The sequence below is a fragment of the Mytilus trossulus genome, chromosome 14 (genome assembly GCF_036588685.1).
Source record: "Mytilus trossulus isolate FHL-02 chromosome 14, PNRI_Mtr1.1.1.hap1, whole genome shotgun sequence".
NCBI lineage: Eukaryota > Metazoa > Mollusca > Bivalvia > Mytilida > Mytilidae > Mytilus > Mytilus trossulus.
In genome coordinates, this window is record NC_086386.1 from 43,081,908 (window position 1) to 43,104,656 (window position 22,749).

General features: G+C 30.8%; 1 protein-coding gene across 1 annotated transcript; it reads right to left on the reverse strand.

The window, feature by feature from the left end:
• Positions 1 to 593: 593 nt before the first annotated feature.
• Positions 594 to 22,749, reverse strand: LOC134697787 (uncharacterized). The gene is made up of 7 exons (XM_063560073.1): positions 22,431 to 22,749; positions 18,098 to 18,271; positions 13,034 to 13,201; positions 12,011 to 12,148; positions 3,566 to 3,739; positions 2,042 to 2,178; positions 594 to 597 (listed from the first exon to the last, which is right to left on the reverse strand). Exons 1-7 carry the CDS (start codon positions 22,644 to 22,646, stop codon positions 594 to 596), a joined length of 1,011 nt encoding a protein of 336 aa, XP_063416143.1. The 5' UTR covers positions 22,647 to 22,749.

Genomic DNA, 22,749 nt, shown 5'->3' on the forward strand with positions numbered 1-22,749 from the left:
TTAGAAGGGACAAAAGTCCAGTAACTATGGAATGTATTCAATTTCTAAATCACTTTAAAACTATTTTTTTTTATAGCTATGTGATTCATACACATTTTCCTGGTTGTTTGATTTTAATTTTACTTCTTTTATGCTATTATAAATTCAACAGCGTGATGGAAGCAGAAAAATCTTGCTTTGAAAAAGCTTTTTACATTACATTGCACAATAATTATTTTTACAATATTCAATAATATCAAGTTGAAATATAACTCCTCTTTAATGCATCTCTGAAGTTTTCAATGTTTTTTCTCTTTTCATCATTTGACTGAGCAAAATTGATTATCACTTTTGTTTATTGCTTTTAAAAAAATTCAAATTCGTGAATATATCTGTTGAATAAAAATTGACATTTAATTCATGAAATTCAACAAAATTCAACCTTGATATCACAAACAAATTTACAGTAAAAAAAAAGTTTTCTCAGTTTCCTGCAGTGTTTGAATTAATTTTAATTCCCCCTTTTCCCAATATAAGTTTAACCTAAAATGTTCCTTTATATCCACTTAAATCTTTCAAGTTCTTTCTTCAGTTCAGTTGTCACTCGATCTTCATTACCTGAAAATAAATAGTAAGAATGTAAATTGCTTGCATGGAATCATCACATCTAAATTAAAATCATATATTATATAATATTCGTCCTCTACCTTAGAATTTCAAAATCACATCTATGACTTCTGGATGAATAAATGGGCAGAAGAAGAGACGAATGAATGGACAGACTGACCAAAAAACATGCCCAATAGTTATCAATGGTACTAGGATTATAATTTAGTACGCCAGACGCACGTTTCGTCTACATAAGACTCATCAATGACGCTCAAATCAAAATATTTATAAAGCCAAACAAGTACAAAGTTGAAGAGCATTGAAGATCCACAATTCCAAAAAGTTGTGCCTAATATGGCGATGTTAATCTATGCCTGGGATAAGAAAATCCTTAGTTTTTCGAAAAATTTAAAGTTTTGTTAACAGGAAATTTATAATTATGACCCCATTATTGATATTCATGTCAATTCCGAAATGTTGACTACTGGGCTGGTGATACCCTCGGGGACGAAACGTCCACCAGCAGTGGCATCGACCCAGTGGTGTAAATAATTATCAAAGGTACCAAGAGTATAATTTAGTACGTCAGACGCGCGTTTCATTTACATAAGACTCATCAGTGACGCTCATATCAAAATATTTATAAAGCCAAACAAGTACAAAGTTGAAGAGCATTGAGGATCCAAAAATAGTTGTGCCAAAATAGGGTATAAAAGAGGGTGGTACAATGTAATGCCCTTTATCGTCAGACGTCAATCGATCATTTTTCGGCTACCATTGTCAAATTGATTAAATATTTTCTGTGATTTGTCAAAATATCCTTATAGTGATTCCTCAGATGTCTCAAATAATTATTGTTACCGTTATTTTTGGAGAAAAAAATAGCATGATTTGTCAAATTCAGCTGATCTTTTTATCGTCTAAAAGAAAGTGTACATTTTATTGTCTTTCACTAAAAATTACCCTTAATGTCATTTGGCAACAATTTTTACCGTTATACATCATGAAGGTACCCTCATAGAAATGCTCAAATAAATAATTAGAAGATAAAATATACAAAGCAAGTACAAACAAAACATTAGTTCCTAAATGCAGTGTTGTTTGGTTATGAGTTGAATAGATTGCTTTCTTGGATTTATTTTGTTTATTAAATTGGACTTTTGAGGGAAAATAAGTAGAAAATGCTTGGAACTATATCTTTTTCTAGTCATTCTCAATTCGTTTGATGCAATGTCATCAACAAAATATAGTGAATACTTACACTGTGGTTTGACATCAGATGAGACCAACAGATTCATTTCTTATGTGAAATTATCAGGAATTATTTGATTTTTGCCTTTTGATTTTGGACTTTCCTTTTAGAATTTTCCTCGGAGTTCAGTATTTTTGTGTTTTTACTTTTCACTGGGAAATCACTGTATTTTATCGTGTTCAGTGTATAAATATATCTTACCCTGATACTGAGGCTGTCATATCAATACACAACACTTGTTTTCCTTTAGCCATTGCCATTACTTTTATTCGATAATCTCCATCTGATAGGACAGCAGCATCAATCTCAAAATTAGCATTATTCATCAAATATTTACCCTGAAAATGTCATAAAAATCGATATAATAAAATACAAATGTTGTCCAAGCTTTGTTAGTTTTTTTGTTTCCAATCACAACTGATTAAGAGTCTGGGTACTTAAATAGTTTTAAATTTTGGTAGAAATATCTGTCTATTTTTGAAGATTTGTATTTTTGTTCAGTTATTTTTTTTTTAAATTGTCTTTTGACTGCATCTTTTATATATGCTTTGGATTTCAAATATTTTGGCCACGAGCATCACTGAAGAGACATGTATTGTCGAAATGCGCATCTGGTGCAACAAAATTGGTACCCTTGATTTTATTTGTGCTAAGCAAGCAACATTCAAATGATTTATTTTATTAGCCATTAATTGTCATTTTAAATAATTTTTTCCCTGAATCTGTAAAACACAAAAAATATAACTTTTGGCAATCTATATATAGAAAAAACTTTATGGGGTTCTAAATCAAAATATGGACAAATTTGCATCTTATTTTGTACTTCTTAAAAAAGGGGGATGCTGATTGCGTAAGTCAAAATAAAGCATGTGTTCGACTTGTTAAACTGTTTTCTTTGTAACTGGATTATTAATTTATTTATTTAATCTAAATTATCATAATCATTTGCTGAAACTTAGTTGATTAATTCGACAAATGGATCGTCTATCCTCAGATAGTATTCTCCTGTCTTGTTTGTTGATCTACCTATACAAGCTCAGGTACAAGTGATTATCGATCTTAATCCGGATATCCCTCAGGCGTTAGAACTGTATTGGATTATAATATAACAGCCTAAGGGTTATGCAATTACATGCATTTGATTATAATTGATAAAAAAAAAATGGCGTCGGGCTACAAAAAACGATGAAGTTTTGAACGATGGTGGAAGACAATTTAACGATGGCGCAAGACAATTTAACGATGGCGCGAGTCATTTGACGATGGCGCGAGTCATTTGACGATGGCGCAAGACATTTGAACTATGGCGGGGCGCCATCGTTAAACAGGCCATGGAGATCCCTGCAAGTAATCAAGCCTATAAACAGGAATTTCTATGGGGGATATTTGTACTTGCAAACTCAACTTTAACAGAACGTAACTTTAACAGTGCTTATTCATTTTCAAAGGCGGTTGGAACAAATTACTGTGAGTCTTATATGGACAAAACTTGTGTATGATGTATTAAATTATAAGCCTGGTACCTTTGATCACTTTTTACACCACTTTTGATCTGAGCATCACTGATGAGTCTTATGTAGATGAAACACAAGTCTGACATATCAAACTATAAACCTGGTACCTTTAATAACTATTTGTAGACTGCAAGGCAATACAAACCAAAGGGGATAGTTATGACGTTCTTCAGGCAAACACTGACCATCTGTAAGAACATATCAGACCTACCTTAGTAATAGGGCACTGACATGGAATTCCTGCTGCTACCAGTGGGTCAGGGCATTGTACAATCTGGTCCATTAGTTCACAAACATCTGTGTAATTACATGTAAATAGGTCCTCGATACATGGTATCTCTACAAATTGTCCTTGGTTGTTCTTTTTTTCCCAAATAACACTCATCTACAAAGAGAATTTTAGAATTTACAGGTAATGCTATCTTAATATTGTTAACTATGCAAGTGGAGTATGTATAGCTGTGTGTTTTTACAAAGTCAAGCTTTATCTAACCAGATGCTCTGCAGGGCACAGCTTTATACCACCACAGAGGTTGAACCCTGAATGGTTGGGGCAAGTATGGACACAACATTCAAGCTGGATTCAGCTCCAAATTTGGATTGTGATTAAATAGTTGACACATCATAGGTTTCTGACACAGAATGAATGTGGTCTAATGAATTTAAAATTATTTTTTTTTACCTTTGAGCAATTCACTATGCTGTTGAATATTAATCCTCTCAAAACAAGAATGTGTCCCCAGTACACGAATGCCCCACTCGCAATATTATTTTCTATGTTCAGTGGACCGTGACATTAGGGAAAAAACTCTAATTTGGCATTAAAATTAGAAAGATCATATGATAGGGAACATGTGTACTAAGTTTTTGAAGTCCCCTGTACGAACTGTGACGCCCGTATATGACACGGAAACCAGGCGTAAAAATCATACTTTATCCTGGCGGCATTGCAGTGTCTACAAAATGCATGTCCAGGCGTCAACCAGGCGTCAACCAGGCGTAAACTAGGCGTAACTAAGGCGTAAACCAGGCGTAAAATTAGGCGTAATATTTAAATGAGTACGCCTGGTTCACAAAAAAATAGGCGTAATATGCAAATGAGTACGCCTGGTCAATAAATAAACCAGGCGTCATATCTTTACATAATACTACACTTATTTTAGTTCAGTGTATTAACCTTACTGTGTACTTTTGTGTATTTGATACATACTTCTATGCTGTTGCTTTTATTTCTTATTGTTTGACAAAAAACTTGAAATATTAACCATTGAAGAAGCTAATATAGAAATAGATATATTTTATGCAGACAATGGCTCAAATAAGCTCAAGTTTAAATAAGAATTATGACAATATTTTTTGCTTGAAATAAAATTAGCATTTTAACTAAGTTGTTTTTAAAAATTATTGTCATTTGATCTAAAATATAAATGATAATACTGCAATTTACCTTAAAGTAAAAGATTTTAATGTTATTATCCAAGGATAAAGGTTTTGGGATTTCAAAAATTCTGATAGAAGATAATACTTAATAACTAAGTTATACTCACATTATTATTATTAAACCCTGTATTACTTCTTTCCTTTTATTTCACAATTTTCATTTATTTATTTGATTCAGTATTTCCAATTTCAGATTCTTCCAAAAAGCACATAACAAGCAAATTATCCCTGAATATATGAAGCTGCCATGTGTCCAACTCTTGCAAACTTAAACCAAAGAGCCAAATTTTGAAAAAAAATCCCATGATCCTCTAAACAAAGCATTATGGGTATTTTTATTTACGCCCGTAAGAAAATTTACGCCTTGCTTATTTCAATTTACGCCTGTAAGAAAACTTACGCCTTGCTTATTTCAATTTACGCCAGGTATACTGCTTTTTTCTACGCCCGTAAGGACTACAAATTTACGTTTCCTGCTCCCTTACGCTTGGATCTAGACACGTAACTACCACTAACGCCTGGTTTACGCCTTATTTCCAGGCGTAATACGCCTTATAATTTCGTACGGGCCGTTGGACTTCAACTTCATCAAAAACTACCTTGACCAAAAACTTTAACCTGAAGCTGGACAGACGGACGGACGAACGTAGGTGGGGCATAAAAATGTTTGAAGAAATTTTCTTTTTATTTATGAAATCTGAAATGAGAAAAAAATGCAGAGCTAAGCTCTTCCTGGTGATGAACCTCCATTTTTTGTAAACAAGCAAACAAATGGCAAAGTGATTTTCCAGGTGGAGGAGTTTTTAACAGCCCCAATATGAATGGTTGTTGTATCTAGGTCAAGTATGTCAATTTCAATCTGCAACACATTTATACAGTCATGAAAAACCAATGAGTAACAAAATGTACACCATTTAAGAGTTTGAAAGTGTCTTAAAGTCATAAGAAACGAGTGACCGCTGAAAAATAATGTTCTTCCAATTCTTGAACCAATGCATACAAACATCATAAACTTAGTCTTCTGTGCACGAATTTTTCATTTTTTTTGTGTAAAAATTTCGTATAATCGTCAATTTTTTTTCAATCGACCAGTGTTGGTGTGAAAATATGGCAGGTAATTAAAGTTTGTGTTTTGAATCCGAAGTTTAACGATTGTCACCTGTTTGTCAACAATCTACACAAAATCAACAAATAGCATGGAAATTGAGCACGTGTTTAACATGTAAGTTCAGATAATAGTTTATTTTAAGGACATTCATGTGTATTGTGATCACCAGATTTTTACGAGGTGGGTCACACTGAGGTCACTTTGCATACGGAAAATATGTCGGGGAAATTGCTTGCTGGAAGCAAGCAATAGCATAGGTTCAGATTATCTGATTGTTCTATTTATAGTTAACCTTATCTTCTCACTGATTAATCAGTCTCACTTGCGGACAAACTTATCCCATACCAGTAGTGTTACTGTATTAAACAAACAATTACTATAAGGAATATGAAATAGTAACTTTTTAAGCTTTTATAATTTCAATTAAATATTATTTAGTAAAGACTGATTCAACATTCTTTTATAACTAGTATCATTTCTGAATGCTTATATATAACAAATATATACACTTTATAAAGGCCATTCCTTGTTGTCTATATAGAAAAAATAAGTATGAAAGAATATTCTTTTTTGGTTGAAATATTAGTTTAAAATAGTAATGGTAAGTACTCTTTGAAAAGAAACCCACACAAAGTCCTCTTACATAATTCCCTATATATATAAAAAGAAGAAAAAAGTACCCTTTGCAACAAAATTTTCTACAAACTCTGTTTTAAAATTTTCTATAGGAGTCTATTTTAACTTACCATGGAAGAATATTATAGATGAATATTTATAGTTTAGAGCCCAAAAAGGACAGCATTTTATAGAAAATGACATATATGTATACAATTTTATCAATAAGACTCATTAAGAAAATACGCAGAATCAATATACTCTGAATCTATTTCACACAAGAGTCCTTCTCAAATAGTTTTTTAATCTTTATAATTACTCAACTTCAAAGTTTTACAGCTTCGTTTATCATGTTTATGTTCTTTAGGATTCTTACAATAAATTGACATTTTCAATAAAAAAATAAATAATAGACTTAAGACAACAGAAAACCGCAATTTTGAAATGTTTTATCAAATTTTGAGTATTCATCCCAAAAATGTATGAGAAGGACCTTTTCAACCGGATCAACAATGTATTGGAAGTTTAAGTTTTTAAAAAACAAAAACTGGATAGAAATTAATTTTGATTTTAGTTTGAGATATCTATTAACATGATTGATGAAATATAGTACAAAAACATGTAAAATTTGCAATATCATATCAAAATGGTTTCAACAGCACCTAATAGGAAAACATTTTCAACATACCAAAGTGCAAAAATTGTTGTAAAGTATTTAAATAGCCCATCCGAGCTCACCACTGAGCATGAATGTTAGGCCCGGTGTTTCTGCCTTGTTTGGGGAAAAGATCCCTGAGTCCGGCTTCATCAGTGGTCAACTCAATAACTTGTGTATTGGTGTATTATTTATAATTTTTGTTTTATTTTGTATATTATATTGGACCAACTTATTGTGAAACTTATTCATTATAATAGTATGGACTGTAAATTGGTTTACATTTCCAGCAGGTAAAAATATAACAATGAAAAATAAAGTAAAATCTGTTCTTTAAAGAGGAAAATTAGAAAAAGGAAATTTTTGTTAATATTGATAATATAAGTACATTTAATTATTAATATAAAACTCTGAAAATCTATTCAACTGTACATTTTGTTAGATTTTTTGTTAATTCATTTTTATTGTAATATATTAATAAAGTTAAACACAATGTAAATGTTTACTTTCCAATTTTACAAATTGATATGCATTACTGCTGTACATGTTATAAGTTAAAGTAATAGAATCATGCTGAGTGTTTGTCCGCAACATCCGGGTTTTCAGAGATAAGAATAGCTATAAAATCTGCATCTCATTAGATGACGTGTAACATAGGGGAATCTGATCCTCTGCTATTGAAATAAAGTAAACTTCTTCTAAATATGAATAAATTAAAGAATTTTCTTCAGAAAAAAGTATATGTACATAAGTTTTATAATGAAAACTATCCATTGAGTTATAAAAAACATATGCATTATTTTTTTTGATTTGAGGTTTCTTATGACTTTAAGTTAATGAAATATATTGTTCGATAAAATTCATTATTCTGCAGTAGTCAATATGCGCATGTGCAAAAGAAGCACTTCATATTAGAATCATTGATATATTGGTCTATAAATCCTTAGTTATAATATTAGCTAGAAATAGGGGGAATATTGGGATTTTATATAGAAACCTACTCCGTTTACAGTTCACACATATTCATGAAATCCACTTTAAAAAAAACTAATTAGGATTTTAATCGAACCTTTTCCAATTCCACAACTTACTTCCTAATGCATACACTATCAATAACTAATCAGTATTCCAAAAAAAAATACAAGTTAAAAAATCTTAATTGATCATAGAAACATAAATGACAGAAGCCTGCTTATGAAATTTAATAACAGACCCTTGCAACTCAAGTGAATATCTGTGGTCCAATTGTGACAAAATCAAGGGATCAGGTGACTGGTTCTTGAGATAAAGTCTTATAGGTTATTTGTATATTTTTCCTTTGATCTTACTGCCTTATATTTTCCAGTATCAACGTACTGGCTGTATCACTGAAAATATTAGGCAATACATTGTGTGACGTCATAATTACTGATAAACAGAATAATAGGTAGGTGCGGGCTCGTCAAGATATTTCACATGATATAGTCAGTATCAAAAACGAAACTACCTATTATTCTATATTTTCAGACCAGAAGCTTAATGGTGCCTTATCACATCTTGTTCATTATTAAAGGATTGACTGATATTTGGTGTTTACCATAATTTTCTGCCTTCTTGGCTACATGTATATCATGGTAACCAATTGTTATTAGTGAAAGAAGTCAGAAATTACTATATGCATAAAAACCTTGCATTCCTTACAAATTAGAATCAGTCTTACACTCCTTACCAAGACTTTGGTTGAAACTTGCAACCTCAGTGTTTGCAGGCTATCTGCAATGATTACTGTACGTCATTCAAGGAGTAAGTCATACACATTGCTACATTGAAGACCTGTTGGTGACCTTCTGCTGTTGTTTTTTTTATTTGGTCGGGTTGTTGTCTCTTTGACACATTCCCCATTTCCATTCTCAATTTTACATTCCATTAGCACAGACTCATCTATTATCAGACTATAAGTAATGGTACTTAACCATAGCTAGTAAATGTACTGAGGAAGCATTTATATTCATGGGCACTTTTTTATGGACTGAGGTAAAAAAAAAAATTGTTTTGGGGGAAATTTGATTACATGGGTTTCATAAATACTGAAAAATAAATATATTAAAAATAATATATATTGACTACAAAAAAAATACTGATTGCCTTTACCCATGAAATCAAAGAAATTGGTATCCAAAGAACAATAAGAATCCACATATAAATAAAAGATATCTTTAAAAATATCATCATTTAATGAGAAACATGACGACACATGCCTTTTTACCAGTATTTCCAGTTTTAGTGAAAATTAAATATTGGTAAAATATCTAATTTGCCATACAGTGTTTATTTTTTTCTTAAGTTCATATAATAATGAACAAAGGCTTTGAGTTTCAAAATGATGTAACTACAACTTCAAGGAAAACAACCTTAAACCAACAGTTAACAATAGAAAAGAAAACAGACAAATACGGTATCCACAATTATTTTTTTTCCTAAATCAAAAATTTAATACATGGAATAAAACTTCTTACAAAGAATTTGAGAGATATAGATTAAAATGATGAATATTCTTCTCAAAAAAATAAAAACAAATATATTCTTTATAAATTTTATTACAAAGAGGATATCAGTGAAGTTTACATAATCAAAAGGCGTTTAAAGCTATTCAGTGTACATGACAAAGAAATGTATAATCTATTTACATAAGGCAATTAAAAAAAATCCCTGATTCTTTCTGGTAAAATTTCATTTTTTGTCCATTCCAAAAAAACTAGCCTTTTCAGTAATAACTGATATAAATAGAAAAGTAAACAATTTCTGCATTAAAGACAATACAATGTTTATCTTACATGACAATATTTTATCAATAAAGTGTGAAGAAGTGAAAGTCTGGGATTAAAAACTAAGGAATAAATTTTATCTTACTTTGCATTATTCTTGTGTAAAAAAAAAATAATGATTTGAAACAGAATGCACAATAAATATTTAAGATACAGATCTATATAATAAAAAAAAGCACCAAAATGTATTGCTGCAATATACCGATTCAAAAAGTCAATATCTGACCTAATGAATTTAGTTGCAACAGTCTCAGCTTCCCTCTATATGGCAACCCCTCTCAAAACACCTAATACAGTATTCCCATAATGCATCACTATTTCTTAATTGGTAAAATATTAAAACAATGAAAAATAAAGACTAGAGTTCATGGGATAGAAAAGCTTAACAGAATTAAATGTTAAGAGAAGAACATAAAAATCACGTTATAAGGTAGATTAAAACCTTGACCTTCATAAAGGCAACGAAATAAAAAGTAATATATCAATAGAAAACTGCCAAAACAATTCCATTAGACTTGGCATTCAAATCACAAAATAATTTACATAGAACAATAGAATTGAGATCTTTATAATGTAAAATACCAAAGTTCAATAACTATACAATCAGTTATTATTTTTAACTGATCCCAATATATATAATTAAATGCTAAATACATGAAAAAGCAGCAGTATACGACAGTAAACTGAAGATGCAAATTGGTGAACAAATTCTTAACCAGCATTTTTACCCTGATTCACCCGTACACAAATTTAATGTGCAAAAAGATTTTACATAGAATAGGAATTAAGCTTGTATTTTATGTAAATTTAGCCTATTTTTAATTTAAATTTAACAATTTCTCTAAAATGCTATTTGAATGATATCTGATTGATTTGAATCAACAACAAAAAATTGTAAAAACCTATTTTTTACTCGAAGAGAATTCATTGCACCAAGTAAGCCCCAATTCGCCTATTCAGAATCTAAAGAACTATGTGTAATCTCAATATTCGTACCCCAAAATGAAAATAACGTTACGTCATTGGTTGAATTGTTCAGGACGTTTTGAACCAATCACAACGTTTTAGAAATATTACCCAGAATTTATTATATTCTGAAACGGCGAATTGCAAATGTATTTTCTTCTCACTTCTAACTGACTGCACTGTAATTTTTCATGGATCATGTTTATTATTTCATCAAAAAAAAGGTGCAAGAGATTTAAAAATATATTTTGACTTTTAAATAAACAAGGACCAAAAACAATATTTATTTAAAAAACATTCTCCACATTTGACCTGAAATTATTTTTTTCTATATCACAAATTGTGTGTGAGTATTTAAAAGAGGTGTAAGATACATGTACCAAACAGACAATCAAAATTCATAATTTGAAGAGAAACAGACATAACAATACATGACAGAAATATTTGGGGGAAAAAATGAAAAAAGACTAACAACAACGTACAAGATATTACATATAAAAAAAGGATTGAGCAACATTATAAAAACTCAGGGTTGATTTCAGTTAGTCAGAAAGGGTAATTCTAGATCTGTGTCTGTGTGTGGAATCACCATAATCACTGGAATGTAGGAAAACATAGTTTGATGATTCTTCTAAAAAATCCCTCCAACTGTACTGCACAGTCCTTCAAATGCCTGGAACAAAAATCATACAAAGTTATTGCTGAGATAAATATTTTAATTGAAGAATATGTTCTCTGTTTAGTATAAACATATAACTGAAAGCTGATAGGAATATTTATGTTTGAATTGTTAATGCCTGGACCTTTAATTTTCAGTTTCTCAAGTCAACATTTTCATTCCTCAGAAAAGTTCTTAACACCTGACCTTTCCTTTTTTTTTGAAAGTCACAAAATTACATAACCCTTCTCCTCTGATATACCAAGTCAATTTACATAAAACATAAAGCAACTTTTTCCTGGTTTGTTTATTTCGCTTGAAATATTTTTTTACTGTTACAAAAAAAACATATCAATGAACCAAACGTTATTTGCTGTAAATGCCAATGTTGTCATCTTTACCTTTCTTTAATAAGCCACTGAGGCATACACATCCAGACAGGCTGCCTGTGTTTTCCCTGCTCGTACAATAGCCTTTATATGATAATCTCCTTCAGGAAGAAAAGCGGCATCTACCTCAAAATCAGTTGCTGGAAGATTGTAGGTGTTCTGAAAAAAGCAAAATATTTTGGAAAATTTAAATATCATCTTATCCAACTGGCTGAAATTACCAAATTTACTTGAAGGGTACTGATGGTCTGCAATAAACAATTAGGGGCCAGCTGAAGGACGCCTCCGGGTGCGGGAATTTCTAGCTGCATTGAAGACCTGTTGGTGACCTTCTGCTGTTTTCTGTTCTATGGTCAGGTTGTTGTCTCTTTGACACATTCACCATTTCCGTTGTTAATTTTATTATGTAACATAAGTAATATTAAGTTTTAATATATCTTGCCACTCATTTCTTTTATCACATAAATCTTTTTCATGACCTATCTTACATCTGCAATACGGAACAGAAAGTACAATTTGTAAAGATTTTTTTAGAAAATATATATAAATACCAGTATTCAGTAACATAGATATTTGACTGTTTCTTAAATGTGATAAAGCGAAATCTTTCAAATGGAATAGTTCAGCCTAAGTCTAATAAAATAAATATAATCTAATCCTATTACAGATTTCATCTTTGGTAAATCTTTTTTAAATGCAAACATTTCTGAATTTTGAGGCTTCATTACCTAATTTTTATTTTCAATCAAGATAACCTTCTTGAATGGGCACTGACATGCAAAACTCATTAGGCCTAAAATAAAATATTGTTTGTTTCCCCAATCCCGACTCTCCAAAAACAGCCAGACTCATAATATTTTATTGTCAAAACTGTGTTAAATATTATTTTATTCATTTCCGATCTTCAGGCTTGCAGGATCGACCAATATTGTTCAAGCTTTATGAAAAAAATAAAATTATTTCCTTACCTACCTTCCCACATCTGACTTGGCAGTGTCAGGATTGGGGAAACAAACAATATATTAATTTAGGCCTTAAGCTTACCTTTTTAAAGGGGCACTGACATGGTATACCATGTTGAACAAGAGGATCTGGACACTGGACATCAGCCAGGATGCTACAGACACTGTCATAGGTACAGCTACCAATCATACCTATACAGGGTATCTTAATATAGGAGGATCCAGACTTCTTAAACCACTGCACATCCATCTTCAAAGAAAAAAATATTTATGGACAAAATCATAAACATGATAAATACGATATATGATAACATGGATAATGAGAACAATAATATACTTCAATTTCTTATTATGCAAAACCCTGATTGTATAGGGTATCAATTTTGTACTCTGTTTATACAAATGACTGATTTTTATTAGATAATGTCATATATTTTATGATATCTAATTAACAAATCGAGGACGCCTCTGGAAACAGGATGCTTTATTCTCCTCAGCAACTTCATTGAGGGAAGACAAAATAGATGAACGATAAAAACAGTTCATTGTGATCAAATTTTAATAGAACAATGAACCTTAAAATAGAAAATAAATTCAAACTTTTTGGCTTTTCTCATCATTTGGTATCTAATTTGTCAATCATTATATATTAAATCAATATTTTTTGAAAGTCTTTCCCACTTTAATTACTTTAGACAGATGTTGTCAAATATTATATGATAAATTGTGTGGGTCATCGTCATGACTTATCATGCTTATGTACCAATATCATTGACCAGCTAAAATAGTTTCTCTAATTCTTCGTCAATTTATCCCTTTCTGCACCCGTTGTATACAAAAAATTTAATCAAAGTGTGGTTTGTTTGATCTCAGTTCTTCATTGGTTAAAATCCAATTATGACATCAAATTTTCTTGATTCCTCTGAATTTCATATTGTGAGGGCATGAAAAAAGGCGACCATGCCTGATGACATGACATAGAAAGAACACATCTTTTTGCAGATCATTTGAAAAGAAGGAATACGTTTGCTTGCATATTTTTTGAAAATCATTAGAGAAACAGATTCAACCACCAAATCTTGTGTAATACAATATTTATCCACTCTTGACAGTTAAATTTCAAATATTTAACTGTCTCGAGTGGATAAATTTCGTATCACACTCTATGCAGTGGTAGAATCTATATATATCATTAAAAGAATATGGAGGTAAACATGGTAAATAAAGGCATCATTAGCGAAATACTAGCTGACCAAATAGTCTGGACAAATGTTTATTTATTATATATGCTATTCCAACATGTCCAGTATCAAAGTACACGATGGTTCACATAACAGTTAAATTTGCAATACTTAATATTAATATGAATACAAAAATATTCAAACTTTTTAGTCAACCAGAAGTAAATATTAGATACAAATTGCAAATAATATCATTTTAAAATCAAACATTATAGCATAAACCACCGACACACACTTCTTTTTTAAAAGTTTCTCCACTAGAAGTATTGCAATTCTTCCTATGATATGATTCTGAAGTAGTGGAAGCCCTGCAGTTATAAACAAATTTAGGCTTATGTTTTATATCTTTTCACTAGGCATATGCACATTGTACATGTAAACTAAATCAAAAGGTAAAACATAGAAAATTTGCAAACAAAGTAAACTCTTATGATCATGATGATTAACTCAATTGATAAATATCTATGGTATCCCAAAAGCAAAATAAGAAAGATGTAAAAGCAAAAGAAAGAAGAGATACAATAGGCACATGCTCACCTTTTAACTTTGTACATCTTTCTTTCTCTTCTTAAACTCATGCATTTCTGTTACCATCACGTTAATTTTATCAGCGTTCAAAAATTATGTTCCGTACTTGTATGTCTATTTCTTTTCATGCATCATTTCGTGTTTTTCTGATTACTTTTTTGTACATTCAGAATCATATTATATAGAACAAACTTTTTTCAACTTCATTGAATATGCCTAAAGTATATAGAATTGTCAAATAGTATGTATTAGTGTAGGTTTCTCTAGAATCGGAAAATTTGAATTTGATCTATAAATTATTTGATTTAAACACTCAAACTGCCCTATGCAGAAGGAAGCTTTTTCTTGGTTGCAATAAAGAGCTAGAGAAATAAGCATATAGATATAAAAAAAAATTATTGTTTCAATGCAAATATTCTCAGCTAGAATATAGTTTTGTTTAAAGAACATTTCTTCTTAGGGTTAAAATTTGTGAATTATTGTAAATGGACATATTTACATTGCAACACCTTTCAAAGCACTACTGTACATTTTCACTGTCAATAAAGCAGAATAAGGTTAATTAATAGATAATCATGACAATTAAGATGGCCAAAGAATTTATACATTTCCTTACAATATACAATGTATCAACATGATCAAGGTGTAAAGTTTATCAGAAAGCTTACAATCTACTTAACACATACTTAATCATTGTTAATGTTGAATGTCTACATACTACCATAATTAAATTTAGCTGGTAAAATATCATGAACCAGATGCTCCGCAGGGCGTAGCTTTATACGACCGCAGAGGTTGAACCCTTAACGGTTGGGGCAAGTATGGACACAACATTCAAGCTGGATACAGCTCTAAAATTGGATTGTGATTAAATAGTTGACACAGCATAGGTTTCTGACACAGAATGAATGTGTTCTAATGAACTTAAAATTTTTGTTTTCTCTTAGAGCAATTCACTATGCTGTTGAATATTAATCCTCTCAAAAAAATGTTTGAAGAAATTTTCTTTTTATTTATGAAATTTCAAATGAGAATGAACCCAATTTTTTTAATCACATCCCCTTTCCCTTATTCCAAAACTAATCTCAATTTAAATTTCTAATGGAGTTTGCAACAATAACTACTCATTTATACATCATAAAATATTAAGATGTAAAAAAACTGCTTGTTATCACTGGATGGTAAAGATTATTTCAATTTATCAGTTGGTAGTAAAAAGTGAATATACATTGTATATTGTATATAACAAAGATTTAAGTTGATTCTGGACAAAGAAAGATAACTCCAATTAAAAAAAAATCTTGCAATTGCACAATATTGTGCAATTAGATATTTCTTGCTTACTATTCTGGACAAATAAAGATAACTCTAATTAAAAAAAAATTTGCTATTTCACAATATTGTGCAATTAGATATTTCTTGCCATTGCGCTATACTGTGCAATTGAAAAGACTTGCTATTGCACAATACTTAATATAATAATTTTAGATCCTGATTTGGACCAACTTGAAAACTGGGCCCATAATCAAAAATCTAAGTACATGTTTGGATTCAGCATATCAAAGAACCCCAAGATTTCAATTTTTGTTAAAATCAAACTAAGTTTAATTACAGACCCTTTGGACTTTAATGTAGACCAATTCGAAAACAGGACCAAAAATGAAAAATCTACATACACAGTTAGATTTGACATATCAAAGAACCCCATTTATTCAATTTTTGATGAAATCAAACAAAGTTACCCCGATTTGGACCAACTTGAAAACTGGGCCAATAATCAAGAATCTACGTACATTTTTAGATTCAGCATATCAAAGAACCCAACCGATTCATTTTTTGTCAAAATCAAACTAAGTTTAATTTTGGACCCTTTGGACCTTAATGTAGACCAATTTGAAAACGGGACCAAAAATTAAGAATCTACATACACAGTCAGATTCGGCATATCAAAGAACCCCAATTATTCAATTTTTGATGAAAATCAAACAAAGTTTAATTTTGGACCCTTTGGGCCCCTTATTCCTAAACTGTTAGTACCAAAACTCCCAAAATCAATAAAAACCTTCCTTTTGTGGTCATAAACATTGTGTTTAAATTTCATTGATTTCTATTTACTTAAACTAAAGTTATTGTACGAAAACCAAGAATAATGCTTATTTGGGCCCTTTTTTGGCCCCTGATTCCTAAACTGTTGAAACCAAAATGCCCAAAATCAATCCCAACCTTTCTTTTGTGGTCATAAACCTTGTGTCAAAATTTCATAGATTGCTATTAACTTACACTAAAGTTATAGTGCGAAAACCAAGAAAATGCTTATTTGGGCCCTTTTTGGCCCCTAATTCCTAAAATGTTGAGATCAAAACTCCCAAAATCAATACCAACCTTCCTTTTGTGGTCATAAACCTTGTGTTAAAATTTCATAGATTTCTATTCTCTTTTACTAAAGTTAGAGTGCGAAAACTAAAAGTATTCGGACGATGACGACGCAGACGACCACGCCAACGTGATAGCAATATACAAAGACATTTTTTTCAAATTTTGCGGTCGTATAAAAATGAGGCAGGTAAACCCACTAGGAAATCATAGATACAATGATTATGTAGGTACATGTAATAGAAGTAGGCATGTACATGTATAGCAGCATATTCTTAAAATGTCATATAACACCTGAGGCAAAAAAATGGATTTATAAGATCTAATTAATAATAGAAACTGGCCATAGCTGATTCTCTTCAAGAAAAATATTTATCTCATTGTTTAAGTGTTTAAGACTGATGAAATGGCCATTTCTTGACCAATCATTGCCAAGGATAATAAATTTGGTATACATGTACATGTAGTTTTAATATCACTTCATGAACTTATCAGATATGTCAGACAATGGTTTTTGGAATGCATATTGATTTATCATATTCAAGATAATTTATAGCCATTTATCATACTGCAGAAGATACAAGTTTTGACAAAACTTATAATACATTTATACTATCATACTATCAGGGTTTAAGCTCGGATTTTGAGGGCTTTAGTCACTTGTGCACGCTATTAAATTTAACTTATTTTTGTGTAACAGCAAGGGACCAAGGATGTATATTACATGTACTAGCTTCATCTTTGACTTTGTCAGATTTTAAAGGACTTTATAAATGTACTTGCATGATTGGCAATTATTGTATTATTTGACTGTATTGGCTCTATTATGAAAGAATCTGTCATGCCAGGGATCTGGATATAATTTAGTTTAGTATTACTATCATATGATGCTGTCAGATAGATATTTCTTTTTACGAGAATATATATATTGAATATGTATATACATGATATGTGCAGAGTGTCACTGTGATCCAGTGATAAATCAGTAGATAAAATATAATTACCGCTAAAGGTTTATCTAATGTTGTGTTGAGAGTAAACCCTACAGATACAGTGATGGTTCCTGGAAACTGGATGGGATCTGGGGAGATGTTCAGACTGGAAATCTTCCCTGCTGCACTTCCACAATCCTTCCACTGAAATCCATTAACTTGGCTTCTCATTCCACTGGTCTTCATCTACAAAATCATTTGATTTATGAAATTTAGCTATGGGCTTACATTTACTTGGCTTGCAGCATGCAGATCCTAACCATAATTCCAACAACACATGAACAAGTCACATTTTTGATAACTCATATTCATAAAGCCGTTACTTACATGCATCAGATCTCAATTTATCTGTCAGATTTAAAGATTCTTTTAGAAAACTATTTATATTGTATAATTTGTATCATGTTGTATTGCTGAAACACTAAAAGATAGTGTTTCAAATAAAGACAAAAAAAGTTTTTTTTTATTACTGACATACATGAATACATTTTTTGTACATGCTATATCTAAACCTGAAAATTATGCTGTTCAGGTACGACAGGCAGACAAATTTAAACAGGTCAGGAGAACATGGAGAAGGGTACATGTATATAATAAGAGAAAACCAACTTTGTGGTACATGTAGCTACCAAATATGAAAATTTTTGTGCCTGTTCTTTTAATTCAAATTCAAGAATTAATCTGTTTTATCTACAATGTATGTCCTGCATGATTAAACAGTACATCATTGTACATGTAAATACATATATATTATAAAATAAAATGTAAACATGCAGAAAAGACAGCAATTTCCTTCCTTTTTTTGTTTATACTACATGTAAAATATTATATATGCATATAAAATTGAGAATGGAAATGGGGAATGTATCAAAGAGACACTTATAACCTGTCCATAGAAAAAACAACAGCATGTATTTATAATTTTATATAATGCTCTTCTAATTTAAACAGCTGTTTATTAAACCAACCAATTAACTAGAATTCTTCAAACAAAACACAAGTACAGATATGATGAAGGTTAATTAAATTAATAGAAAAAAAATATCAGCTTTTCAAACATGCATACTAACTTCATAAATTTGCTTCAAACATTGGCAGAACCAGGGGCACATGCTCCCTCTTTTGGGCAAAACATTTGCTTGATTATATTGGAAATCACTAAAGCATGACTTGAGCCCCTTGGGTCAGTCAGTGGACCCCCTTACAAAAATTCACTGTCAAACATCATGAACATTATCTCTTAATCATAATAAATTGACTTGTATTGTAACTAATTTTACACCTGACTACATTTGTACATATTTACATGTACATGTATGTACTTCTTTTCTGCCTAAAAAACTTAATTTTCTTGTCAGTCATGTCAGTAAAATTAAGAAAAGCCTTTTTTTATGATTAGTCTTCAGTCAGGGATATAACTCTATAGGGTTATTACAGAAAAATAACATACATTTGTTATGGTGGACTAAAAAAATCAAAGAACTGTGATAACATACATTGTACAAATGTTACATGATTTTTTAAAGGGACAATATACATCATTAGTTTAGTTAAAATGTATAAAAGTTCTATTGATATTACTTTTGTCTATACATGTATATAAAACCATGCTTTTTTGAAGAAACAGAAATAAAACACAAAATTTATTCTAGTTACTCTATAAAGGATCATTCTGATTTCAGTTAAATTTTGTTGGAATATTAATTGGTTCACTGTTTAAGAAAAAAAGATTTTTTAAAGTTAGAAAACATGATAAACAAATTGTGTAAAATTGTCCTAAAAGGGCAATAACTCTTTAAGGGGTCAGTTGACATTTTTGGTCATATGAACTATTTGTAGATCTTACTTTGCTGAACATATTTACTGTTTACAGCTTATCTTTATCAGTCATACTATTCTAATCAAAAACTGCAAATTTCCTCCAATTTAGTGGCAGCAACTCAACAATGGGTCATTAGATTCATCTGAAAATTTCAGGGCTGATAGAACTTTATACCTTAAAAACATTTTAACCCTTGTCAGATTTGCTCTTACTGCTTTGGTTTTTGAGATATGAGCCAAAAACTGCATTTTATCCCTATGTCCTATTTTTAGCCATGGCGGCTATGTTTTTAGAAGAAACAGAAAATAAAACACAAACTTTATTCTAGATACCTTAGGAATCAGTCAGCTTAAGTTTAATTGGAATTGGTTCAGTAGTATCAGATGAGAAGATGTTTGAAATAGTTTACACCAGAAAGACGACAACAGACGACATCGACGACAACGGACGCCAAGTGAGCTAATTTATGCCTGTAATAACTAAAGGGTGTTATCACAGCTTCTCTTTATCACTTCAAAGCATTTGCTCAGACATGCATCGTGCTTAATTACAATATATTTAAATTTATTGTAAGAAATAATGACCAGACCATGTAATGAGGTTCTGTACAAGTTTCTCAGTAATTCCCAAGTGACTTATATAATACATTACATTCCTTTAATAACTGAGCCATGTTATCCCTGCTTAGGTTTTCCTCGTTTCATTGATTAACCATGGTTAATAAAAAATGTATTAATTAATTAAAAATAAGTTATCAAGGTTATGCATTTAGTTTCTGCGCAAAGCCCACAAGATATGAAATAATCTTACAAAAAAAACATTTATGTTATTACAGATTTAGAAAATTCAAGGAATAAAGAGTAGACAACTCACGAAAGTATCTGTAATAACACACATACAAGTTATTTTTTTGTAATAACCCTATAGAGTTATATCTCTGACTGGTTTCAGGATAGTATTTTGGTCCCCAAAAAAACATCTGTCCAAATTTCAGTATATTTATAGATTTCTCTTTAATAGAAGAAATTTAAACATTTGTTAATGGTCCCAATGAATAAACCAAACAGAAAACAATACCTGTTGTATTTGTTTAATGAGACAAATGAACTGTCAAAAGTTTAATTGGACAGGTAACTATCAGGTGAATCTATGGAAAGGTACATGTATGTAACGGGAGTGGAAGTTTCCACTGGCTTCGTTTTCCCGTTGTCTACCCAAGTTCTGGGATATCGGACAAAGTACGTAAAACTACGTAAATATAAACAAGATGTTTATTTTAAAGTCATATGTGGTTGAACATAGTACGATTACATGAATAAATATACAGCGGTGGCTAGTCTTCTTGTCGTATAAATAAAGGTTCCATGTGCATGCCAAATCGTATGAGCGTCTGCTCATTTTAAATCCTTAGTGTAGACTGCCCAGAACCCGGTGAGTGACGTCATACTTATAGTTCCTAGGGACAACGAGCCCGGCCGGGCACGTGCCAGAACAGGAAGTCCCGACAAGGATAATTTCATGGCCGGTCTTTGAAGAAAGAGTTACGGAACTATAAGTAATTCTAAAGTTAACCAATTTCCCCAAATAGATGAATAAACAAGTAAACAAAGTGACCACCATTACAGGTACAATTGGGTTCGCAATAATAAAGATTCAACAAAGTTATTGCTGAATGAAAAACTTTAAAAGATGACTTATCAAATGTGAATTGCAAATCTTTGAATGCTATAATTTGGTCATAAATAAGCTTCTGTCCAAATTTAATAGAATAACATACATAAGATATCATGGATATATAGTTTTTTTTATGTTTTAAAAACTTTTATCACAAATAAAACCTAAATGTTTACAAAATAACGACAACATAACCTAGAATTACAATGCTTAGATTTTCTTTACATAAATTTTGAAGGGTCAACAAAATGCTACATGTATATATTTATATCACACTGTTGACCGTCATACTTTAAAATTATATGTTAAATTTGTATTTAAATAATGATTAGTATATGTCTGACTTTATGATACACTGTTTTTATCTTTTATCATATATATCTCTACTTGATGTTAATAGTTTTATCTAACATGTCTAACCTCTGTTTATAACTTATAAAATAAACTCTGATCATTACCTAATTTAAGTTAACATTGAGTATTACCTCATCTGATTTCATATCTCCATGACCATACATAAAACTCATGTTCACTTATTAGTTAAAAAAAATATAACAACCCTGATTAGCTTGTCCAAAAAATCTAGTGTGTTTAAAATATATTCTAGCTGTATGAAATAAAAGTTATACAGCTGTTATGACCATGCCTATAGCCCAACATCCCCTTTCTTCTCCCTTCTTTTCAAGGAAAAAAATAGTTGATTATATAGGGAATCGCTGAAGTATGACCAGAGCAGGTTTCCCTTACATCAATAGTTCATGTTTTAAAATAAAAGTATCAAATATCTTTCTTAGATTAAGGATTATCTATTCTTTTTTTTTTAATGAAGGTGACCAATGCCTTGCTTACCAATTGATCAATCATATTCTGTTTAAACCCCTTGCTCTGAGACATGTGATACTGCATCAACAGTTGGCTGACATTGTCAGTGAACCGATTCTTAGATGATTTAACATCTTTCAGAAGGCTGTCAATTTTAGGCATTTCAAAGTTAAACACATTTGGCAACGCGTGCGCTATCGACAACAATAGTACAGCTGAGAATGAAAGTAGTGCCTTCTTCATTGTGTTTGGTATTTTTATACGTGAAAGGTTCTAGCAGCAGTATCAACAGAATCTTCGCTTAGTAGACCGCTCGATGATCACAAGACTTGTCACGTGATTTTTC